This window comes from Elephas maximus, chromosome 4 (assembly GCF_024166365.1).
Source record: "Elephas maximus indicus isolate mEleMax1 chromosome 4, mEleMax1 primary haplotype, whole genome shotgun sequence".
NCBI lineage: Eukaryota > Metazoa > Chordata > Mammalia > Proboscidea > Elephantidae > Elephas > Elephas maximus.
Window position 1 is genome coordinate 185,943,919 of NC_064822.1, and position 22,646 is coordinate 185,966,564.

Below are 22,646 nucleotides of genomic sequence, written 5' to 3' on the forward strand. Positions count from 1 at the left end.
GGCCTCTTCCTAAGGGACCTCCCAGGGTTTGCCCTACTTGTTCTCTAGAAGTAATTGAGAAACAAAAATAGCAGTATGTGACAAGCACAAGCTTTGGAGTCAGGAGGGCCTGGGCTTGAATCTCTGCTTAGTCACTAGTGGCATCCCTATGAGCCTTAGGCTTCTTAGAAATCACAGCACTTACCTGATGGGGCTGGCCTGAGGAACAACTGAACCAGGAGGTGGAGCATGGAGGGCCCAGTGCCTGGCACACAGCAGGCTTTCAGTGGCAGCTGTCCTCATGGATGCATTTGTCCTGAAATAAGTTCAGTTCTCCACCTCATCGCACAGTGGGCCCCTTTCCACCCCTGCCCAAACCTCAGCAGGACCTTTCATTCCTTTCAAATGTATCCCCACTTAATGGGCAGCAGCCTCAGGAAGACATGTTGAGGGAAGGTAGATGTTAATAGGAAAATGGCATGTGCTAAGTCTCTCTCAGGTCCACTGGCCACGGGGTGAGGACACAGAATTTCTTTCCCTCACTGCTCACAAGAAGATCAGTGTTTGTCTCAGGAAGAGCCTCTGGGGACTGGCTATCAGCTCTGCCTAAGCCTGTCCGTCAGATTGAGAGTGATGCCAGGCTGGCGGGAGGCCTGGGGCTGTATGTGGCAAAGGCAGCCTTCAGAAGGGCCTCCAACAGGGAGAAATAACAGGCTGAAACCAGAACTCGAACGTGCTTGGCATCTCCACGTAACCCTTCAGTACTTATGTTGAGTGAGTAAGGATGGGGGAAAAGCCCTGCCTGTTCTGATAGACTGTAGCCAATTAGGGATCAGAGTGTGCTGTGGCTGCCAAAGGGGTGATTGGAGACCTGGGCAGTAGGTCAGGGGGTCACGGGAGAGGGACAGTTCCCAGGAAGAAAGGAATATTGGGCAGACGGTTCTGTAGATGTCCGCTCTATAGTGTGATCACTGCTCGGATGAGGGCTGAGGAGCAGGAGTGCCGTCTAATCTTGCCTTGAGAGGTTAAGAAGACTTTGTGGAGGAGGTGAACTTTGGGCTGAATCCTGGTTGCTGAATAGGAGTTAAGGAGTCAGCCAGGCGGGGGTGACGTGAGAGGGAACACAGCAAGCCAGGGAACCACCCACTGATCGTTAGTGCCCCTTGGAAAGTAGCGAGTGGCCATTGCTGGAACAATGCAGAGAATGGATCATCTCAGGGAGTAGCAGGGACTCCTGCAAAGGGTGCAGGTTGACTCAGATGACCTCTACAGACCTTTGCCCCGGATCCCACCAGGACAGAGCACTGTGATCTGATGACTTTGGACACCTGCACTTGTTCAGTCCATTTTGGCTGCTGCGTATAAGCAGCTGTGGATGGCTTACCTCATGTTTGTCCAGACGGACTGCATTTATTCCCATTGGCTGTAATGTCAGAGACACTTAGTTTGTGCTTGGTCCAGAGACTGACATCTGAAATTAGCCATTTGCAGCCGTTATCTGTGAGAAGCGTGAGTGCTGGTGTGTATTAAAGGCACAGAGGGCTGTGTGATAGGGTGCCGGGGGACTCTGTCTCTTGCAGTGACCAAGCTGTGCGGGAAATGCAGCCCCACGGACATGGATATCCTACAGCCCTCCTTCAACTTCCTGTACTGGAGCCTTCATCAGACTACACCCAGCAGTCGGCAAAGAGGTGCTAGGCCTGGGTGGGTTAGTGAAGAGGGAGAGGGCCAGTCAGTGTCTGCGCAGGCCCCGGCCTGGTGTACTGAGCAGCCCAGGAGTCAGGGGCGTGGATCTGGTCCTGTCCTCTCCTCCTTGTCAGCTGCCAGACCTCGCCCATGTCACTCCTCTTCTCTGAACCTACTTGTCCTCATCTGAGAAAGGGGAATAGCAATACCTATCTCCTAGGACTGATCTAAAGACCAAGTAGGGCATTTGATGTGAAAGTGATCTGAAAAGGACAGAGCCTTTTTTTCAGGGTCGTTAGCACCCCCAGAAAGCCAGAGCTTGGGGCTCTCATGAGTCATGCAGCTCTACCTCCTGACTTTACTGATTCTGAGGGCCCAGCATGCTGTTGAGTGAGCTCTTGGTCCCTCTCTGCCCTCAGTTCCTCCTCTTAAAAAAATAAATGGAGAGGAGTGGCTGACAGCCATAGTCCTGCAATGACCTGGGGCCATTAACACCTCAAGCTAACCTTTTTGTTCTCTCAGCACATGTGTGTGAAGCCCCCACAGGCTGAGAACCACACGGAGGCCCCCCTGTGTAACTGTGTAACTCTGTGGTCCACACCTTGCCCCACCCCCACAGCCGCTGCTGTGCTCCTGAGTAGCACAGCTCTGATGGAGCTTCTGGAGAAGCTGCTGGCGCTCACCTGGGCCGAGACAGGCTCTCCGGGAACCGCGCTCCTCTGCTCTGCCTGGCTGCTCACCGCCTCTCTCTCCGCCCAGCAGCACAGTAGTGGTTTGCAGGTGAGTCTCTAACCCCTGCGGGTTTGGGGGAGGGGATGGCACTCAAAAGAGTGATGAAGGTCCTGAGTTCTGGTCCCAGCTCTGTGGCTTATTAGCTGTGTGACCTTGGTAAGGTGTTTAACCCTCTCTGAGCTTCAGTTTCCTTACCTTATAAAAGGGGGAAAAACATCTCAGGATTGTTGCCAGGTTGGTTCAAATTACTTCATTTGGCATGCATGGATCACCTACTATATGACAGGCTCTGTTCTAGGCACAGAGGAATAAAAATGAACACAGCACCTGCTGCCTGTAGAGAGCTTGTAGTATTTAAGAAAAGCCTTGAAAGGTACGTATGATTGTGCCACGCAGAGAAGGTGGGGCAGGCATCCCAGGTACAGAGAACAACATGAGCAAAGGCTCAAAGCTGCATAGATGCAGGAAATGGTGCACAGATTTGGGGAGTGAGGGAGCTCTCTGAGGCTAGAATATAGCCAGTGAAGGGGAGTGGGCCAGACTGGACAGGAGTGGGGAGCCAGCCTGGAATCATGAAGGGCTGCACACGTGCAGGGAGTCAGCTATGCTCAAGAAGATGACGCAAAACAGCAGGGGGTTGCATAGCCACAGAGCACCTCCGTTTCCTCTCAGCCCCTCCCCTGCTCCCCAGAAGGAGGGCCACGCATCAGATGCTGCTGTGGGCAGCTTCACATTCTGAATATCTCCTTCCCTAAGGCTGGCTGCTCCTCAGGACAGAATTGTCTCCCAGGCTTCCGTGGCATCCCACCCTGATCCCAGCGCTGTGCCAGTCTAGTGCCAGGCACACAATCATTTGTGTGGAAGTGAAGTCAGTTCTAAACTTTGACCTCTAGGATGGCAGTGAACTGTGACAGATCAACAGCTGTGGCAGATTGACAGTAGTGGCAGGTCCTGCAGGTTGTTGCCCATGGGGCTGATTTGGGCTAGGAACCTTCACTGCTTTTTTGCGTGAGGCCGCCAGGACCCGTTGTACTTCTGCAGTCATCTGCTGGGGTGGATGCCTGCACCTCATCCTTGCTCTGCCCTGGTCCTCCCCTCATACCTAGACAATTACCTACTCCTAAGTACCTTGACCCCAGGCCCTCTCCATTGCGCCAGCACAGGTCTTATAGTCGTCCTCACAGTGTGGCCTGCTCACAGGTCCCCTGGCCTCAGCCTCTACCCTACTCTGTATCTCCCATCACTGCAGCCACTGTCTGCTGGCACTTCTCCTCTGCCTGGTCCTGGCCCTCCACCTGGCAACAGAGGCCCTGTCTGCCTGGCCCCTCTGTAGCCTTCCTTTTTGCCATTTCCACCCTCCTGCCCTGTCCTCTGGCCAAGCATTTGCTCTTCTCCCAGTCAGCTGTGCTCTTTCTCGTCTCCAAACCTTTTTACACATTAGTTCTTCTATCTAGAACCTACTACTTTCACCAGTCAACCTGGAGTGGAGTTTTAAGGAACTGCTTTGTGTTAAACCCTGTGAGGGGCTCAAGCAGGTAGAAACTCAGGTAGCTTGTATGCTGGTGGAGGAGCGAATTCCCGGTTCTGCTGCAGCTGACTGCTGTGTCTGGGCACTGCTGTGATAGCAAGGGGCTCGCTCACCGATGCTGATCCTCGCCTCTCCGAGGAGTGGAAGCAGGTGGCATTGTCCGTGTTTTGTAGATGAAAACAGCGAGGCAGGCTGAGCGAGGCTCAGTGACCTGCCCGAGGCCCCACAGCTGGAAGTGGCAGAGCCAGGATTTTGAGTCCAGCCTGACTCCAGATCCTCTGAGTTAGGTGGCTGGTAGTCTAACCCCAGATGAGGTGGGGAAGGCCCTGGATGATAAGGAGATTTGGGAGCAAGAGGGTTCCCCTGGTGCAGGCTTGATTCCCCTCCTCACACTCCTGAAGCCAGGTCTGAGGGGATCCAAAGAGTTTGTGTGGCCTCCTGAGTCCCTCTTGGGTACAGCAGGTGTGTGTGGGTGAGAGTAGAGGAGCTATTGGGGTAGGCTGTTTTCAGCCTTTGACCCCCTGTCCTGCCAGGTTCACCAGACACTGTCCGTGGAGCTGGACCAAGTACTGAATGTCCTCAGCTTCCCCAAGAAACAGGCTGTGCTGCTCTCAGGTGTGGGCCCAGGGACCTCCGGCAGGAGGAGGAAAGCTTTTGCCCTCCATTCTGAGGTGGGAACCCCCCCTACCCAGACCAGCCAGTGGTCACCCCATAATGATCTCCATTGTCCCCTTCCTTTGGCAGAGCTGGGTGGGAGGTGGGGAAGGAGGCAGGGAGTAGGTGTAAGGAGCCCCTTGCTTTCAGCTGCCATTGTACGCTTCCTGCGGACAGCCCTACAACAGGGCTTCTCCTCTGCCCTGGTGGCCCTGGTACCCTCAGGAGCCCGGCCACCACCAGCGCCTGAGGACACCATGCTCGCTCCATTGGGAACATCACAAGTGCTGTCCCTGGTCATCGGACTGCAGAACCTCCTGGTGCAGGTAAGGCCCTTGCTGAGTGGGACCCTGGCAGTGGGGCTGCATCTCCAGGACAACAGAGGGAAGGGTAGCTGTACCCCTGTCAAGAGCCTGTGTTCCCACTGGGCCTGGAGGCTGGATCGATTGGGACCTTTGAAGTTATCACGACAGAAATGCAACTCAGATTGGCTCACAACTGAGAAGGGCAGTGGTCAGTACTGGCTTCAGGCACGGCTAAATCCCAGAGGCTCAGTGTCACCAGAACCCTATCACCATCTCTTGGCTCTGCTTTCCTGTCAGCTTTCTCCTCAGGCAGGGTTTCCCCCGTGGGGTGGTGAGACAACCAACAGCAGCCCCAGCCTATATCCTTCTAGCAGAAAGAAAATTTCTCTCTCCCAAGAGTACCCAGAATTGGCTCATTAGCTTGGCTTGGGTAATGTGCCAATGGCCAGAGGCACAGAACTCTCTGATTGGCCAGGCCTGGCTCAGTGCCCTCCTGGGACCTGGGGTGTATGGTCATCTCTCCATAACCTACATGGACTGAGAGTGAGAGAGGGATGATCCCCCAAAGGAAGAGTGCTACCAGAAGAAGAAGGAATGGATGCCGGATGGGAAGAACAATAGATGCCCACCCCAGAGGGGTTGTGTTTTACAGCTTGGAGAAATCTTGGAGATCATTGTTCATCTAGCCATCACATACTGAGCCTTAGCTCCATGTCAGGGCCTACGAAGAGTGCTGAGGCTGTAGGTCAGGTGCCTGCCTCTAGGAGTTAACGGCCTGGTAGGGGATGCAGCATGTAGATAGGACGTGGTGACACAACGTGATCAGTGCTGTGCTAAAGAGAAGCCCTTGTCTGTGGGTAGTGCAAACGGTTAACGCATTCAGCTACTGACCAAAAGGTTGGAGGTTGGAGTCCACCCGGAGGTGCCTCCAAAGAAAGGCCAGTGACCTAACTTCCAAAAAAATCATCCGTTGAAAACCCTATGGAACACGGTTTTACTCTAACACAGGTAGAATCACTGTGAGTTGGAATCGACTTGACGTCACGTGATTAGAGATTGGTTATATTCATTAATAATCTAGCCTTTCACAGGCCAGATGCCCCTGGGAAAAAAAATCCATATAACAGAATATTTACTATAAAAGGAGGGAATGGGATATGGGCACATCCAAAACAAAACCAAACCCATTGCTTTTGAGTCAATTCCTACTAACAGTGACCCTATAGGACAGAGTAGAACTGCCCCATAGGGATTCCAAGGAGCAGCTGGTAGATTTGAACTGCCAACTTTTTGATTAGCAGCTGTAGCTCTTAACCACTGTGCCATCAGGGCTCCGTGGGCACATAGGACATACTCAATAGTCTGAGTGTATGGTGAGTGTGAGGCTAGCTATCTGAGAAGGCTTCCTGGGGGAGGTGCTTGAGCTGGGCTAGAAGGATCAAGTGACTTGTCCTCAGTCCCCAACGCCAGGAGGCATCAGAGATGGGCTTGATCTTGACTGTGGCACCATTTTGTTCTCTGATATGGGCTCATTTCCTCTCCCTGGCTCTGTGGCCTGTTCCCCACCCTTGATTCCTAGGACTTGGTTCTCTTTCCAAGAGCTTATTGACTATTATTTTCAAATAAGGCTTGGACACTGCAGGGTGACCTAGGCTCCAGATACTTATGTTGTTTGAGCTAGATATGGACTCCCCGGCTTTTTAGGAGCTTGTCCAAGACAGCCACAGATCCTCATGGTTTGATCTGATGGCAGGGCATTAGAGGCCAGCAAGTAAGCTCAAGGAGGGCACAGGGGGCTTGATTTGAGTAGACTCCACTTGGTGCGCATGTATGATACGGCTGTTTGTAGAGGAATTATGTTCAAGGACTGATCCCCTCTGAGCCTGCACACAGGTTGGGGGATGTTGGGAAATGTAAAGAGACAGAAAATGCCCTAGGAGTCGGCCCTGTGCTGGGCTCGTGGCTGCTGAGTCTTGTCCTGCCAGCACATCCATGACAAGGCTCTGTGTTCTTTGTGGACCAAACCTCTATCACATTATAGCTCTTATCGCTCTCTGTTGTAAGGTTTCGTTTTCCTATCAGTCTTCCTCATCAGCCTGTGTGCTCCTCAAGGGCAAAGACTGTGTCTGGTGAAGCTCTGTGTCTCCTTCTCCTTGTGGGTTCAGAACCAGTTGAGAAGTTAGGAGTCAGATGGGAACCCAAACCTTAGCTTTCTTGTTGATAAAGTCCATGGTAGAACATAGCTGGGACTTAAGGCCAGAATGGGCTTTTTTTTTTTTTCTCTCTCAACATTTTTTATTCCTGAAAATTTTCAGACATACAGCTAAGATGAAAGATCTTACAGTAAACATTCACACACCGCCTAGATTCCACCATTAACACTTTACTCACTTTCTCACATCTGCCCAAAAGGAGCTTTTAAACCATCCTCCCCATCTTAGTTATCTAGTGCCGCTATAACAGAAGTACCACAAGTGGATGGCTTTAACACATAGAAATTTATTTTTTCACAGTTTAGGAGGCTGGAAATCTGAATTCAGGTCGCCAGCTCTAGGGGAAGGCTCTCCCTCTCTCTGTCGGTTCTGAGTGAATGTCCTTGTCTCTTTTCAGCTTCTGTTCCTTGGTGATCTTCATGTGGCATGGCATCTGCTTTCCCCCATCTCTGCTTCCTTCTCTATGCCTAATCTGCTCTTTTATATCTCAAGAGAGATTGACTTAAAACACACCCTGTACTTGTTGTTGTAAGGTACCACTGAGTCAGTTTTGACTCATAGCGACTCAGTGTACAACAGAACAAAACACTGTCCAGTTCTGTGCCATCCTCATGATCTTCATTATGCTTGAGCCTATTGGTGCAACCACTGTGTCAATCCAATCTCATGGAGGGTCCTCCTCTTTTTCTTTGACCCTCTGCTTTACCAAGCTTGATGTCCTTCTCTAGGGACTGATCCCTCCTGATAACATGTCCAAAGTATGCGAAAAAAAAGTCTTGCCATTCTTGCTTCTAAGGAGCATTTTGGTTATACTTCTTCCAAGACAGATTTGTTCGTTCTTCTGGCAGTCCATGATATATTTGTTATTCTTCATCAATGTGGTAATTCAGAGGTGTCAATTCTTCTTTGATCTTCCCTATTCATTGTCCAGCTTTCACATGCATATGAGGTGATCGATAACACCATGGCTTAGTCAGGCACATCTTACTCCTTAAAGTGACATATTTGCTTTTTAACACTTTAAAGAGGTCTTTTGCAGCAGATTTGCCCAATGCAGTGTGTCATTTGATTTCTTTTTGCTAGTCCAGCCTCATACTTTATTTTTTTCAATTTTTTTATTGTGCTTTAGATGAAAAAGCAAATTAGTTTCTCTTTAAACAATTAATACACATATTGTTTTGTGACATTGGTTGCCAACCCCATGACATGTCAACACTTTCCCCTTCTCAACCTTGGGTTCTCCATTACCAGCTTTCCTGTCCCCTCCTCCCTTCTCATCCTTGCCCTTGGGCTGGTATGCCCATTTAGTCTCTCTCTCTCTTTTTTTTTTAATGGGCCTGTCTAATCTTTGGGTGAAGGGTGAACCTCAGGAATGACATCAGTATTGAGTTAAAAGGATGTCTAGGGGCCATACTCTCGGGGTTTCTCTAGTCTCTATTAGACCATAAGTCTGGTCTTTTTTTGTGAGTTAGACTTTTGTTCTACATGTTTTCCCAGCTCTGTCCAGGAGCCTCTATTGTGACCCTTAGAGGAGGTGGTGGTGGTAGGCTGGCACCATCTAGTTGTGCTGGATTCAGTCTGGTGGAAGCTGTGGTAGTTGTGGTCCATTAGTCCTTTGGACTAATCTTTCCCTTGTGCCTTTGGTTTTCTTCATTCTCCCTTGATCCAGACAGGATGAGACCAGTGGAATATCTTAGATGGTCGCTCACAAGCTTTTAAGACTTCAGACACTACTCACCAAAGTAGGATATAGAACATTTTCTTTATAAACTATGTTATGCTAATTGAGCTTCTTATCCCCTGAGACAATGGTCCCTAGCCCTTAGCCCAGTAATTCAGTCACTCAGGGAGTTCGGATGTATCTGTGAAGCTTCCATGACCTTGCCTTGGTCCAGTTGTGCTGACTTCCCCAGTATTGTGTACTGTCCTACCCTTTACCAAAGTTACCACTTACCTATTGTCTATTTAGTGTATTTTCCTCCCCACCCCTCCCCTCCCTCGCAACCATGAAAGATTGTTTCTTTCTGTGTGTAAACCTGTTTATGATTTTTCATAACAGTGGTCTCATACAGTATTTGTACTTTTGTGATTGACTTATTTCACTGAGCATAATGCCCTCCAGATTCATCCATGTTGTGAGGTGTTTCACAGATTCATCATTGTTCTTTATCGTTGTGTAGTATCCCATAGTTTGTTTCCCCGTTCATCTGTTGAGAGGCACTCAGGTTGTTTCCGTCTTTTTGCTATGGTGAATCATGCTACAGTGAACGTGGGCGTGCATATGTCTATTTGTGTGACCACTCTTAACTCTCTAGGATATATTCCTACCAGTGGGATTGCTGGATCATATGCTATTTCTATTTCTAGCTTTTTAAGGAAGCACCATATTGTTTTCCAAAGTGGTTGTACCATTTTACATTCCCACCAGCAGCGCGTAATAGTTCCAGGTTCCCTGCAGCTTCTCCAACATTCGTTATTTTCTGTTCTTTTGATTCATCCCAGTAATGTTAGGGTGAGATGGTATGTCATCGTAGTTTTGATTTGCATTTCTCTAACGGCTAGTGACTGTGAGCATTTCCTCATGTGTCTGTTAGCCACTTGAATGTCTTCTTTGGTGAGGTGTCTGTTCATATCCTTTGCCCATTTTTAAATTGGATTGTTTGTCTTTTTGTTGTAGAGGTGTTGGATTTTCCTACAGATTTTAGAGATTAGACCTTTGTCGGATTTGTCATAGCCAAAAATTGTTTCTCAGTCTATAGGCTCTCTTTTTACTCTTTTGGTGAAGTCTTTTGGTGAGCATAAGTGTTTAATTTTTAGACGATCCCAATTATCTAGCTTATCTTCTGGTGTTTGTGTATTGTTAGTTATGGTTTGTATCCTATTTATGCCATGTATTAGGGCCTCTAGCGTTGACTCTATTTCTTCTTCTATGATCTTTGTAGATTTTGGTTTTATATTTAGGTCTTTGATCCATTTTGAATTGGTTTTTGTGTATGGTGTGAGGTGCGGGTCCTGTTTCACTGTTTTAAAGATGGGCATCCAGTTTTTCCAGCACCATTTGTTAAAAAGACTGTCTTTTCCCCATTTAATGGGCTTTGGGCCTTTGTCGAAGATCAGGTGACTGTAGATGAATGGATTTACATCTGGGTTCTCCATCCTGTTCCATTGGTCAGTGTGTCTGTTGTTATACCAGTACCAGGCTGTTGTGACTACCATAGCTGTATAGTAGGTTCTGGGGTCAGGTGTGTCGTTTGATTTCTTGAATGCTGCTTCCGTGGGTATTGATGGTATTGATTGTGGATCCAAGTAAAATGAAATCCTTGGCACCTTCAGTGTTTTCTCCATTTATCATGATGTTGCTTATTGGTCCAATTGTGAAGATCTTTGTTTTCTTTTGTTGAGGTGCAATCCATACTGAAGATTGTAGTCTTTAATCTTCATCAGTAAGTACTTCAAGTCCTCTTTACTTTCAGCTGGCACGGTTGTGTCATGTGGATAACACCGGTTGTTAATGAGTCTTCCTCCAATCCTGATGCCCTGTTCTTTATATAGTCCAGCTTCTCAGATTATTTGCTCAGCATACAGACTGAATAAGTACGGTGAAAGGATAGAGCCTTGACGCGTGATTTTCGTGACTTAAACCATGCAGTGTCCCTTTGTTCTGCTTGGACGACTGCCTCCTGATTTATGTACAGGCTTTAACCACACACTAATACTGTCTAATTATTGTAACGAAGAAAACTCACTGCCAAATAGGATTATAATCACAGGTTTACGAGTTAAGATTTACAGCACATATTTTGGGGGGACACAGTTCAATCCATAACACTCCCCAAGGCCAGACCTGAGACCCACAGGTGGGGAAGCTGTGTCTGCATTACAGTTGCTTTGCTAGCCAGCCAAGATCTCTCAAGTGTTTGAGTTTAAGGGATCATGACCTTTTATACCTTAGCCCTGCCAGGATGGCACAGTGGGCGTTAAACTAGTAGATCACTAGTGAGATAAATCCTTCCTCGGATGAGGAGGAGCTGTAAGAGGCGGGAGGAAGGGAAATACTTTCTCAATAACATTTCTGAGAATGGGCTAACATTCCTGTTTCCGCATTCAGAACATAGGAAAAGGGAAAACAATTCCCCTATATCCAGTATCCAGCAGAAAGCCAGGCACAAAATTGGTGTTCAGCGTTGTAGAATGAGCGAGTGAGACAACGTAGCTAGCTATTCAGGCACTCACAGATCTAAGGGAGACATATATGAACAAAAATGATAATAATTAATGCCAAAGTGACCTATTAGTTGAATCAAGGAAGGATTCACAGGGGAGGTAGCATTCAGACAAGCTCTTGAACAATGAGAAAGCTTTCTTTAAACCACTGGCCTAAGCGCCAGGGACAGGGCAGGGGAAGTGACCTACTGTAGCACCGTCACCATTCGCCTCCCTGCCTAGGAGCTGAATGTTTCCCAGGCCTGTCACACTCACGTCTGCCTTTGGCAGTTTTCATCCTCAGCAGTTCGTGGGAAGGGGAAGCCAGCTAGAATAACTCCTGAATTCCCCCATATAGAAGCTACCGGGCCTACACTGGTAGAGTGTAGGAGAATGTTGGTGAGAAGCCTGACCACCTCACAGCCACTGTCTCTGTTACTGTCTGATGAATAGGAGGCAGCTGATTTATCAGAAATACCCCAGGACAGGAGAGCAGTAGGATGCAGACCCCAAATACTTGTAAAAAGACCAGACTTAATTGTCCACCTGAGACTAGAGGGACTCCGGAGGTCTTGGTCCCCGGACCTTCTGTTAACCCAAGATAGGAACCATTCCCAAAGCCAACTCTTCAGACAGGAATTGGACTGGCCTATGATTGGGTTTTTTTTATAAGATAGAAAATGATACTGATGAGGAGTGGGCTTCTTAGATCAGGTAGACACATGAGACTATGTGTGCAGCTCCTGTCTGGAGGGGAGATGTGAAAGCTGAGGGGACAGAAGCTGACTGAATGGACATGTAAACACAGAGTGGAGAGAAGGAATGTGCTCTCATTAGAGGGAGAGGAGTTATAGCAAGGTGTATATAAGGTTTTGTATGAGAGACTGGCTTGATTTGTAAACTTTCACTTAAAGCACAATAAAAATATAAAAATAAAAGACCCAAGGAGCAAAGGCCAGGCAGCCCTTTCCTTCTTTTTCTCACCGCCACATACCCTAGAAGTTCCTGACATTCTGTGTTTGCCACAGTGACCCTTCTGTCACTGCCCAGGACCCGAGGGCATATATGGGAGAGTCCCCCTGTTTCTCTGTCCTTTTCTTAGGCTTAGAGAAGCCTCCCTCATACCCTGCCCCTGCTTTATTGTATAAAAAAAGCTATTTGTCCCTTCAGACATTTAACAAAAATTTATTTCACAAAATCCAAGGATAAAGGAAGTCTCTCTCCCGTGAATTTCCAGAATGGCTTTTTCACTCATCACTTTTTATTATATATGATGAGTAGCTTGCATTTCTGTCTTCTCTCATAAAACTGTGAACTTCTTTTAGTCAAAAACTTCCCATGCCTGGGATGGCCAGAGAAGGCTTCACAGAGAAGGGGGCATTTGAGCTCAGTTTTTTTTTTCGAAGGGCGTGTGGACTTTGTTCAGGCAGACGCAGAGGGAGAGGCATTCCAGGCAGGAGAGCAGCAGGAACAAAAGCACAAAACATGAAAAAGTGTAGTGGGTGGGGCAGAGAGAAGCAGCAAAACAGCGAGGCAGGGGCCGTACTGAGCAATGTCTCTGTGTCGGGCTAAGGAGCACTGTGGGGAGGCAGGAAAGGGCTTAGAGGGTGGGGTGGAGAGAAGCAGCAGAACAGCGAGGCAGGGGCCAAACTGGGAATGTCTTCTGTGCCGGGCTAAGGAGCGCTGTGGGGAGGCAGGAGAGGGCTTAGGTCAGTTTGTATAGCCGTGGTAGAGAGGATGCATGGGAGGGAAAAGCCTGGGAACTGGTGAGGAAGAGGTGATAACAATGATCCCAGAAAATAACAGCGAGGCCACTTCATACCCCCTGGGAAGGATAAAATCAAAAAGGCAATAACAAGTGTCCCGAGTGTGGGTGTGGAGAAAAGGGAACCCTTGTTCTTTCCTGCTGGGAAAGTAAAATAGTGAACCACCTTGGAAACCGGTTCGGCATCTCCTCAAATTGTCCAACACAGAGTCACCACATGGCCCTGCACTCCCACTCCTAGGCATACACCCGAGAGAAGTGAAAACGTGTGTCCACACAGAAACTTGTATATGAATGTTTACAGCGGCGTCATTGATAGTGGCCCAAAATGGAAAAAAACCTAAATGTTTTTTTTTTTTGCCCATCATGGAGACGTGAGGCCAGGGGGTGCCCTGCAGTGCTAGCAGATGGTCCCCGCCCCGTCTTGGAGGGGGTGGGGTGCAGGGTTTGGACTGGCTGAGAGTGAGGGGAGATGGGATGCTTTCCTGCTGCCTTCTCTCCCTCCTCCCCTGCAAAGCCAGCTCTCAGCCAGACCTCTCTGTGTGCCTTTAGCAAATGCTTAGAGCAGCCCTTGTCTTTGTCCAGTCCTGCGCCTGGAGGTTCAGACCGAGGCTACATAGCAGTTCTCTGGGCTGGTTGGTTTTGCTTTCCAGGGTTTGCCAACCAGGGTCAGATGGTCTTTCAGGCTATACCCCTGGGGAGCCTCCAGGGAGGGAGAAAATTGGACTTGAGCAGGAAAGAGACAGATATCCTGGGTGCTCAGGCTTGGCTTGCTGATTAGGGAGAGAGGGGACTGTGTGATCAGATTGGAAATTAGGGAGCTAATTAGTTTTATTAACCTTGAGGCTTTGATATCAAGGATCATTCAGACGTCAGGGCCAAGGTTCTTTGAGAGTCAGAGATGAGAAAGAAGGGGAGAGAGAGCAACATGCACTGAGTGCCTTCTCTGCGCAAGGCTGTGGGCTGGGCACTTGGCATATATTATTTATTCACCACCACTCTTCTGAAACAAAAAAAGCCCCCAAAAGCCCAAACCTGTTGCCATCAAGTCGATTCTGACTCATAGCAATCCTATAGGACAGAGTAGAACTGCCCCATAGGGTTTCCAAGGTTATCACTTTTATGTAAGCAGACTGCCACGTCTTTTTCCCATGGAGCAGCTGGTGGGTTCGAACCACCAGCCTTTCAGTTAGCAACTGAGCACTTAACCACTGCACCACCAGAGCTCCTCAATACTCTTCTATAAGGTAGAAATTATCTCAGTTTTATAGACAAGGAAACAGAGTCCCAGAGTGTTAAGTCACTTGCCCAAGATTTAGGTCAGGATTCAAACCTAAGTCATTCTGGCTCGAAAGCCCGTGTTTTCTCAGTGTTCCACGAAGTGCCAGGGAAACAGGCAGAGCATCTTGTGAACAGAGCCGTTGTTACCTAGTGTAGTCCCGGCTGTCCTGGTGCACTGCTGCCCAGCTTCTCAGCCACCAGCCAGGGGCCCTCGTGGGTTGTGTGGGGTAATACGGGCACAGAGTCATAGAGTGGCACTGGGAATTAGATGGCCTAGGTTTTGGTTCCAGACTTGCCACCGACTACCCAGGTGTCCACAGATCAAGTGTTCCCTTTCTGGCCTCCTTTTTCTTATCCGTAAAATGAGGTGGGTGAGTTAGATCAACCATTTCAAGCTGTGTTCCTTGCAGGCCCTAGGGTTCTGTGGAGAAGACTCAGGGGCTGCTAAAGGGGGAGACTGTTTCCACTCTTGTGCCTGTCGCTAAGGTATCACCATTTATTGAGTATTTATTCTGTGCCAGGCACTGGTTAAACACTCCATATCCATCTTCTCATCTAAGCCTCTCAGCAACCCAGGTACTCTTTTGTTCATAGTCACAGATGACAAAACAGACTCAGCAAGGTTAAGTAATTTCCCCAGGGTCACACAGCTGGTAAGTGACCAAGTTTGCCTCATACATTTAACCACAGGCTGCACTGCCTTCCAAAGAATACCATGAGGAGTGTAGGATTTTTTGTTAGTGTTTACATTTTAAAAAATCTGTTTTATTGAGATATAGTTTACGTACAATAAAATTCACCAATTTTAAGCATGATTGGATGAGTTTTGACAAATATGTACAGTTGTGTAAATATGGCCACAATCATGATATAGAATATTTCCATCACCCCATAAAGTTCCCTGTGCTCCTTTGTCCTCAGTCCCCTCTCTGTCCCCGCCCCCTTGGCAACCACTGATCTACTTTCTGTCACTGTAGGTTTGCCTCTTCTAGAATTTTTTCTAATGAAAGCATATGGTATTTGGTCTTGCGTGTCTAACTTCTTTCACTTAGCATACCCTTCTGAGACTTATTCATATTGTTTTACCCGTAATTCTTTTTTTGTGGCAAAAGTAATTCATTTACTTTTATTGCTGGTTAGTATACCATCGTATGGCTACACCATAGTTTATTTATCCGTTCACCTGTTGATAGATATGTGGGATTTCCAGATTTGAGGCTATTATGAATAAAGTTATCCTTAATATTCAAGTACTAGTCTTTGCGTTTTCATTTCTCTTGCTGTGTATCTAGGAGTGGGACTGCAGGCCAATCATGTGTTAGTATTCTGTTGCTGTGTAACAAAGTACCACAAGTTTAGCAGCTTAAAACAACACGCATTTATTATCTCACAGCTCCGTAGGTCAGAAGTCTGGGTGGGCTCAGCTAGGTTCTCTGCTTAAGGTCTCTCAAGGCTGAAACCAAGGTGTCACCCAGGCTTGGCTCTTTTCTGGAGGCTCTGGGGGAAGAATGCACTCCTTGCAGTGGTAGGACTGAGGTTCTGGTTCCCTTGCTGGCTGTCAGCTGGGGATCCGCTCTTTAATTTCTCTCACATTCCTTCTCATTTGGCCCTTTCCACTGTCAAACCAACATGGCATGCCAGGTCCTTCTCACACTTTCAGTCTGATTTCTTCTACCACTGACTGGAGAAGTCTCTGTTTTTAAAGGGCTTGTGTGGTTAGATTAGACCCTCTCAGACAATCTCCTTTTTTGGCATACCATAACATAAACACAGGGCTCACACCAGGAGGCACAGGTCATGCAGCCATCTTAAAGTTCTGCCCACCACATATGGTGATGTGTGGTTAACTCTGTAAGAAGCCATCAAAGTGCTTATCAAAGCAGCTGCACCATTTTACCTCCCCCTGCCGTGTGTGGGAGCTGCAGTTGCCTCACGTCCTCACCAACCCTTGGTATTTATTGTCAGTCTTTTTAATCTTGGCTTTTCTAGTGGTTGTGTAAGTAGCTCTGGTGGTGCAATGGTTAAGCACTTGGCTGCTAACTGAAAGACTGGCAGTTCAAACCCACCCAGCAGCTCTGTGGGAGAAAAATCTGGCCATTTGTAAAGATCAAAGCCTAAAAAACCCTGTGGAACAGCTCTACTCTGTCACACGCGGTCACTATGAGTCAAAATCAACTCAGTGACACCCAACGTGTGGTTATGTAGTAGTATCTCATGGTGGTTTTAATTTGTATTTACCTAATGACTAATAATATTGAGATCTTTTTATTTGCTAATTAGCATATCAGATTTTGATGAAAGAATCTACTGCTTTAAAAAGAAGAAAAACACTGGAACCCACTGGCTTAGATAAACTCTCAAGCTCTTCCAGGGTCAGTACTCTGTGAATCTGTGGCCACACAGGGTCTCCTTTTCAGAAACAAACAGCCACTCAAGTGCAGGTGCTCTGTGTGTGGGTGAGAGATAAAACAAACAATCAAAAAAATTGATTACCTATAAGTCCAAAATTTCAAATCTGAAATTTTGAAATCCAAATAGCCCTGACAACCGAATATTTTTTCTTAGTTGGCACCATGACCCATTGGCTGCAAAACCTGACATGAACTTCTGTGTTTTGCAGAAGGACCCTCTGCTGTCCCAGTCCTGTGTTGGCTGCCTGGAAGCCTTGCTTGATTACCTGCATGCCCGGAGCCCAGAAGTCGGTAGACATCCTCCCTATTCTCTGCTGTTCCCATAGCGGGAGTTGGGGGAGCCAGCCCCTGCCTATCCCCAGAATCCCATTTGCTTTCATCCTTTTAACAACATTGCTGGGATGCTGTGGTGCTCATTTTACAGCTGAGGATGCTGAGGTTGAGTGAGGTCATGGGACATGCCTGACCAAGGTTTCAGAGCTCTCAGGTGGCTGAGCCATTCCTGTACTGCCTCAGACAATAGTGGGGCAGTCTGACTGAGCCAGGCAGCAGAGGTGGATAACAGGCTAGGCAGGTGGAAGCCTCCTGGGGTCAGTGTGTCCCCCGCTCTGCCTCTGGCTGAGCAACCCTCCTCTTCGAGCCAGGAGGAGAAAGTCCTCTTTAGCAGCGTTCCAAGGCCTTTGGAAACACAGTGTTAACCCCCCATGGGCCTGGTGCTTCCCGCAGCACTCCATGTGGCCTCCCAGCCCTGGAATCGATTTTTGCTGTTTACCCTCTTGGATGCTGGAGAGAATTCCTTCCTCAGACCTGAGGTCTTGAGGCTCATGGCCCTGGTAAGTGCAGAAGGGATGGTCTTGTGGTCTGAAGAATGTCATGAGCTGGGTGGTCCTGAGGAGGCCAGGCACACCTTAACCTTGGGTGATCCTAACCCTCAGAGAAGGTAGATGAGCCAGGCAGGCCCCACCCTGCAAGAGGCCTGTTCAGAGAGCTCCCCTAAATGCCCACATCTGTAGGACCCCAAGAGACCCAGAAACCCATCCTCTTGTTCACTTACTCATGAAGCGTTGACCAGGGCCTGCTTGCCACGTGCCAGGCCCTATGCGAGGAACCAAACACACTCAGCCTGGAGAAGGAGACAGACAGCAAATAAGCTGATATTCAAATTACAGTGTTAGTGGGATGCAGACCCCAAATTCTTGTAAAAAGACCAGACTTAATGGTCTGACTGAGACTAGAAGGACCCCAGAGGTCATGGTCCCCAGACCTTCTGTTACCCCAAGATAGGAACCATTCCCAAAGTCAGCTCTTCAGATAGAGATTGGACTATGGGATAGAAAATGATACTGGTGAGGAGTGAGCATCTTGGATCAAGTAGATACAGGGGACTATTGTGGGAAGCTCCTGTCTGGAGGGGAGATGAGAAGGCAGAGGGGGTGAGAAGCTGGCCAAATGGACACGAAAACAGAGCGGAGAGAAGGAGTGTGCTGTCTCATTAGAGGGAGAGCAACTAGGAGTATATAGCAAGGTGTATTTAAGTTTTTGTATGAGAGACTGACTTGGCTGGTAAACTTTCACTTAAAGCACGATAAAAATTTAAAAATCAAATTAAAATACAGTGTTGTCAGTGGTAGAGTAGAGGATACACAAGTGCCTGGCCTGCAGGAAGTGCCCAGTGAATAAACAACAAAGCCACGAACCTGTGAATAACAGTGAACAGGTCAACCTACAGATTGGGAAAGAATTTTCAGCTATGACATCTCCAACCAGCGCCTGATCTCTAAATCTATATGATTCTGTTAAAACTCAACCACAACAAGACAAACAACCCAATCAAGAAGTGGGCAAAGGATATGAACATGCACTTCACTAAAGAAGATATTCGGGCAGCTAACAGATACATGAGAAAATGCTCTCGATCATTAGCCATTAGAGAAATGCAAATTAAAACTACGATGAGATTCCATCTCACTCCAACAAGGCTGGCATTAATCCAAAAAACACAAAATAATAAATGTTGGAGAGGCTGCGGAGAGATTGGAACTCTTATACACTGCTGGTGGGAATGTAAAATGGTACAACCACTTTGGAAATCTATCTGGCCTTTTCTTAAAAAGTTAGAAATAGAACTACCATACAACCCAAAAATCCCACTCCTCGGAATATACCCTAGAGAAATAAGAGCCTTCACACGAACAGATATATGCACACTCATGTTTATTGCAGCTCTGTTTACAATAGCAAAAAGCTGGAAGCAACCAAGGTGCCCATCAACGGATGAATGGTTTAATAAATTGTGGTACATTCACACAATGGAATACTACACATCGATAAACAACAGTGACGAATTGATGAAACATCTCATGACATGGAGGAATCTGGAAGGCATTATGCTGAGCGAAATTAGAGGCAAAAGGACAAATATGGTATAAGACCACTTATAAGATCTTGAGAAATAGTATAAACTGAGAAGAACACATACTTTTGTGGTTATGAGGAGGGGAGGGAGGGAGGGTGGGAGAGGGCTTTTTACTGATTAGTTAGTAGATAAGAACTACTTTAGGTGAAGGGAAGGACAATACTCAATACACGGAAGGTCAGCTCAACTGGACTGGACCAAAAGCAAAGAAGTTTCCTGGATAAAATGAATGCTTCAAAGGTCAGCGGAGCAAGGGCAGGGGTTTGGGGACTATGGCTTAAGGGGACATCTAAGTCAACTGGCAAAATAATTCTATTATGAAAACATTCTGCATCCCACTTTGAAATGTGGCGTCTGGGGTCTTAAATGCTAACAAGTGGCCATCTAAGATGCATCAATTGGTCTCAACCCACCTGGATCAAAGGAGAATGAAGAACACCAAGGTCACACGATAACTATGAGCCCAAGAGACAGAAAGGGCCACATGAACTAGAGACTTACATCATCCTGAGACCAGAAGAACTAGATGGTGCCCGGCCACAACCGATGACTGCCCTGACAGGGAGCTCAACAGAGAACCCCTGAGGGAGCAGGAGATGAGTGGATGCAGACCCCAAATTCTCATAAAAAGACCAGACTTAGTGGTCTGACTGAGACTAGAAGAATCCCGGCGGTCATGGTCCCCAAACCTTCTGTTGGCCCAGGACAGGAACCATTCCCGAAGACTACTCATCAGACATGGAAGGGACTGGACAATGGGTAGGAGAGAGATGCTGATGAGGAGTGAGCTACTTGTATCAGGTGGACACTTGAGACTGTGTTGGCATCTCCTGTCTGGAGGGGAGATAGGAGGGTAGAGAGGGTTAGAAACTGGCAAAATTGTCATGAAAGGAGAGACTGGAAGGGCTGACTCGTTAGGGGGAGACTAAGTGGGAGTACGGAGTAAGGTGTATATAAGCTTATATGTGACAGACTGACTTGATTTGTAAACGTTCACTTAAAGCTCAATAAAAATTATTATAAAAAAATAGTGAACAGGTCAGTGGATGAACGTGGACACAGAGAAAGGGTCATTACTTTCCCCAGGCCAGGACGGAGATGTAAGAATGTAGTAGGCACTCAATAAATGCCTGTTTTTTTTTTTTTTTTTTTAATAAAACCAAAGAACATTCAGCAGTGAAGGTAACATTTTAGCTGAGACTTAAAGGACAAAAAGGCAGAGAGGAGGCAAAGTCGGTAGGTTGTGAGAACAGCAGGGACAAGAGCACGTAGCGGTGTGTTAGGGGCCCAAATATACTTCATTTTGGCCATGCGTGTGAGGTGCAAGGTGCTGGTGGGCAAGTGGGGGGCAAAGCCCAAGGGGCCATCAGGAGCCAGCCCTGCCTACCCTCCCCACTGTGAGCTCTTTGAAGGCTGGGGCCTTTCTGGCCTTCAAATCTGTGTTCCCAGCCCAGTGCTGTCATGGCAGGGGTACAGGACATGTCTGTGGATGAGAGTGATGCTGGATCACTGGGTGTGGGGTTTTCTCCCTGGGCCAGTTTGTGCGCTTCCAGAGCAGCAACATCCTGTCTCATGAAGAAGTGGGTCATGTTCTACAAGGCGTGGCTTTGGCAGACCTGTCTGCGCTCTCAAGCACCACACTCCGGGCTTTGCACGGCTTCTTCCTGCAGGTGGGTGAGGAGGGGGTGCCGTGGAGCCCGTGGGAAGCCAGCCCTCGGTGCAGAGTAAGCACTCTGGTCGTAGCAGTCAATGGGGGGTTGGGAGTGCAGGAAGCAGGGAGTTGATGTTGGCACCTGCGGGGAGGAGCAGTCCATGGGCTTGTGTGGGGTGGATGCAGAGCAGGCCTGGCTCCCACCCTCTCATCCCTCAGGTCCGGAGCATGGGCCTCCTGGCCGAGCCCAGCACAGCCCAGACCCTGCAGGCATCCTTGGAAGGCCTTTCTACCCAGGCTTCCTCAGCCCAGCCACACCTGCAGGACATGCTGTATCCTTTCTTGCACCAGAGAGCCTTGGCCTGGGCAAAGTCACTGAGGCCACCAAAAGCTACAGCATCATGAGGGGCACAAACCCCAGCCCTGGGAGAGAGGTGTACTGTCTACATCCCTGTCCTCTAAAGCAAGGAGTCAGTGAGAATTAACAGGGTAGCAACAGCAGTAACTTGTTCTGTGAATGAAGTTCCTCCTGCGGGTCATGGCAGCCAGGTAGTGGTAATGTAGGTGTAATGCCTACCTCCTAGGCTTGTTTCAAGGACTACGTGAGTTAGTATGTGTAAAGTGCTTACAACAGCACCTGGCCCATGTGAGTGCTGTATGGTAACTGAGGTGCCCAGGATCACACAACTAGTAAGTGGTTAGCGTCAGGATTTGACCCCAGATTTCTCTCTCCAAAGCCACCTCAGCACACTCGGGAAGGAGCTTGGCCTTCCCCACAGGCTTCGGAGAGAACCACCCATGCCCAGTTAGCACTGGTGCTTCCCTCAGCCCACACATGGGGAGGCTGGCCTGTCCCTGAGAAAGTCCCCTCTGGGGCGGTCACTGTGGTGCTCCAGAGACACTGCGGTCTGGGGAGTGGGAGGAGAAAGGGGTGTTTCCTTGCCCCCACCGCTGCCTCCTGGCTCTTGTCCTTCCCCTCCCACGGAACAGCTTCCTGTGCCCGGGTGCTAAGGTCCAATTTTAGAATCCGTCCCACTATTCTTAGGAGCCTCTGTTCTTGTCTGACCTTTCTTGCCCTTTTTGGTTCTGGAAATGTGTTCCCCCATGGTTGGCCCCACATCTCTGTTGTTCTCCTTTCATGCTTTGCTGCCAGCTGCCTGGGAGGGGTGGCCATATCCCTGTCCCACATCAGAGACTGACCCCCAGGACTTGAAGGCCCAGAAATAGAGAGAACTGAAGCCTGGAGACAATGGCAGGGCACAGTTGTTGAAGAAATGGATGACAAGTACAGCCATTCAGTTGTTGAATTGTTCCACTGTTGCACTGTTGAAATGGCATCAGGAAATAGAAATACCCTCACATGCCTGCATGGGCTCTCCAAAACATTTCACTCTAGTCTGGTCTCCGTTGAGTTGGTTCCCCAGCCAGTCGGACAGCCAACGCTTCAGCAAGGAGTGCTGGATGGCCTCCTCAGGGGAAAGCGGGTAGGGTTATGTTCTAACAGGAGGAGCACCAGCTGAGCGCTTCCCTTGTGCCCAGAGAGCAGCGGCCAAGCCGTCCTCATCCCTGGCTGGGCGGGCAGGGAGAGGTCCTTGGGGATGGGGACCGTGTGACCCAAGTTCTCCGAGAGGCACTTGACAATTTCCAGGCAAGAAGCTGAGCCAGGTTAAACCCTTCTCAGTCTTCTAGCTCCGCGAAACCGTCCAGGCTTCAGCTCTTCCCTGGCTAACGGAGGTCCCTGTCTTCTCCCAGTTCCCGCCCCTCACAGCCCTCCTGCGCTGACATTTCCCTACCCGTGTGTGCCGTTGCCTAGGCAGTGTCT

At 48.4% G+C, this 22,646-nt stretch overlaps 1 protein-coding gene across 1 annotated transcript in view; it reads left to right on the forward strand.

Annotated features, from left to right (window-relative positions):
* Positions 1 to 22,174, forward strand: part of MEI1 (meiotic double-stranded break formation protein 1) — a 124,230-nt gene extending 102,056 nt beyond the window's left edge. The window contains exons 23-31 of the mRNA XM_049884513.1: positions 1,560 to 1,670; positions 2,285 to 2,445; positions 4,459 to 4,540; positions 4,730 to 4,905; positions 16,967 to 17,048; positions 17,484 to 17,590; positions 20,712 to 20,843; positions 21,044 to 21,156; positions 21,978 to 22,174. Coding sequence (XP_049740470.1) covers positions 1,560 to 1,670; positions 2,285 to 2,445; positions 4,459 to 4,540; positions 4,730 to 4,905; positions 16,967 to 17,048; positions 17,484 to 17,590; positions 20,712 to 20,843; positions 21,044 to 21,156; positions 21,978 to 22,023 — 1,010 coding nt within the window. The 3' untranslated portion in view covers positions 22,024 to 22,174. The remainder of the gene's footprint in view (positions 1 to 1,559; positions 1,671 to 2,284; positions 2,446 to 4,458; positions 4,541 to 4,729; positions 4,906 to 16,966; positions 17,049 to 17,483; positions 17,591 to 20,711; positions 20,844 to 21,043; positions 21,157 to 21,977) is intronic.
* Positions 22,175 to 22,646: the final 472 nt, after the last annotated feature.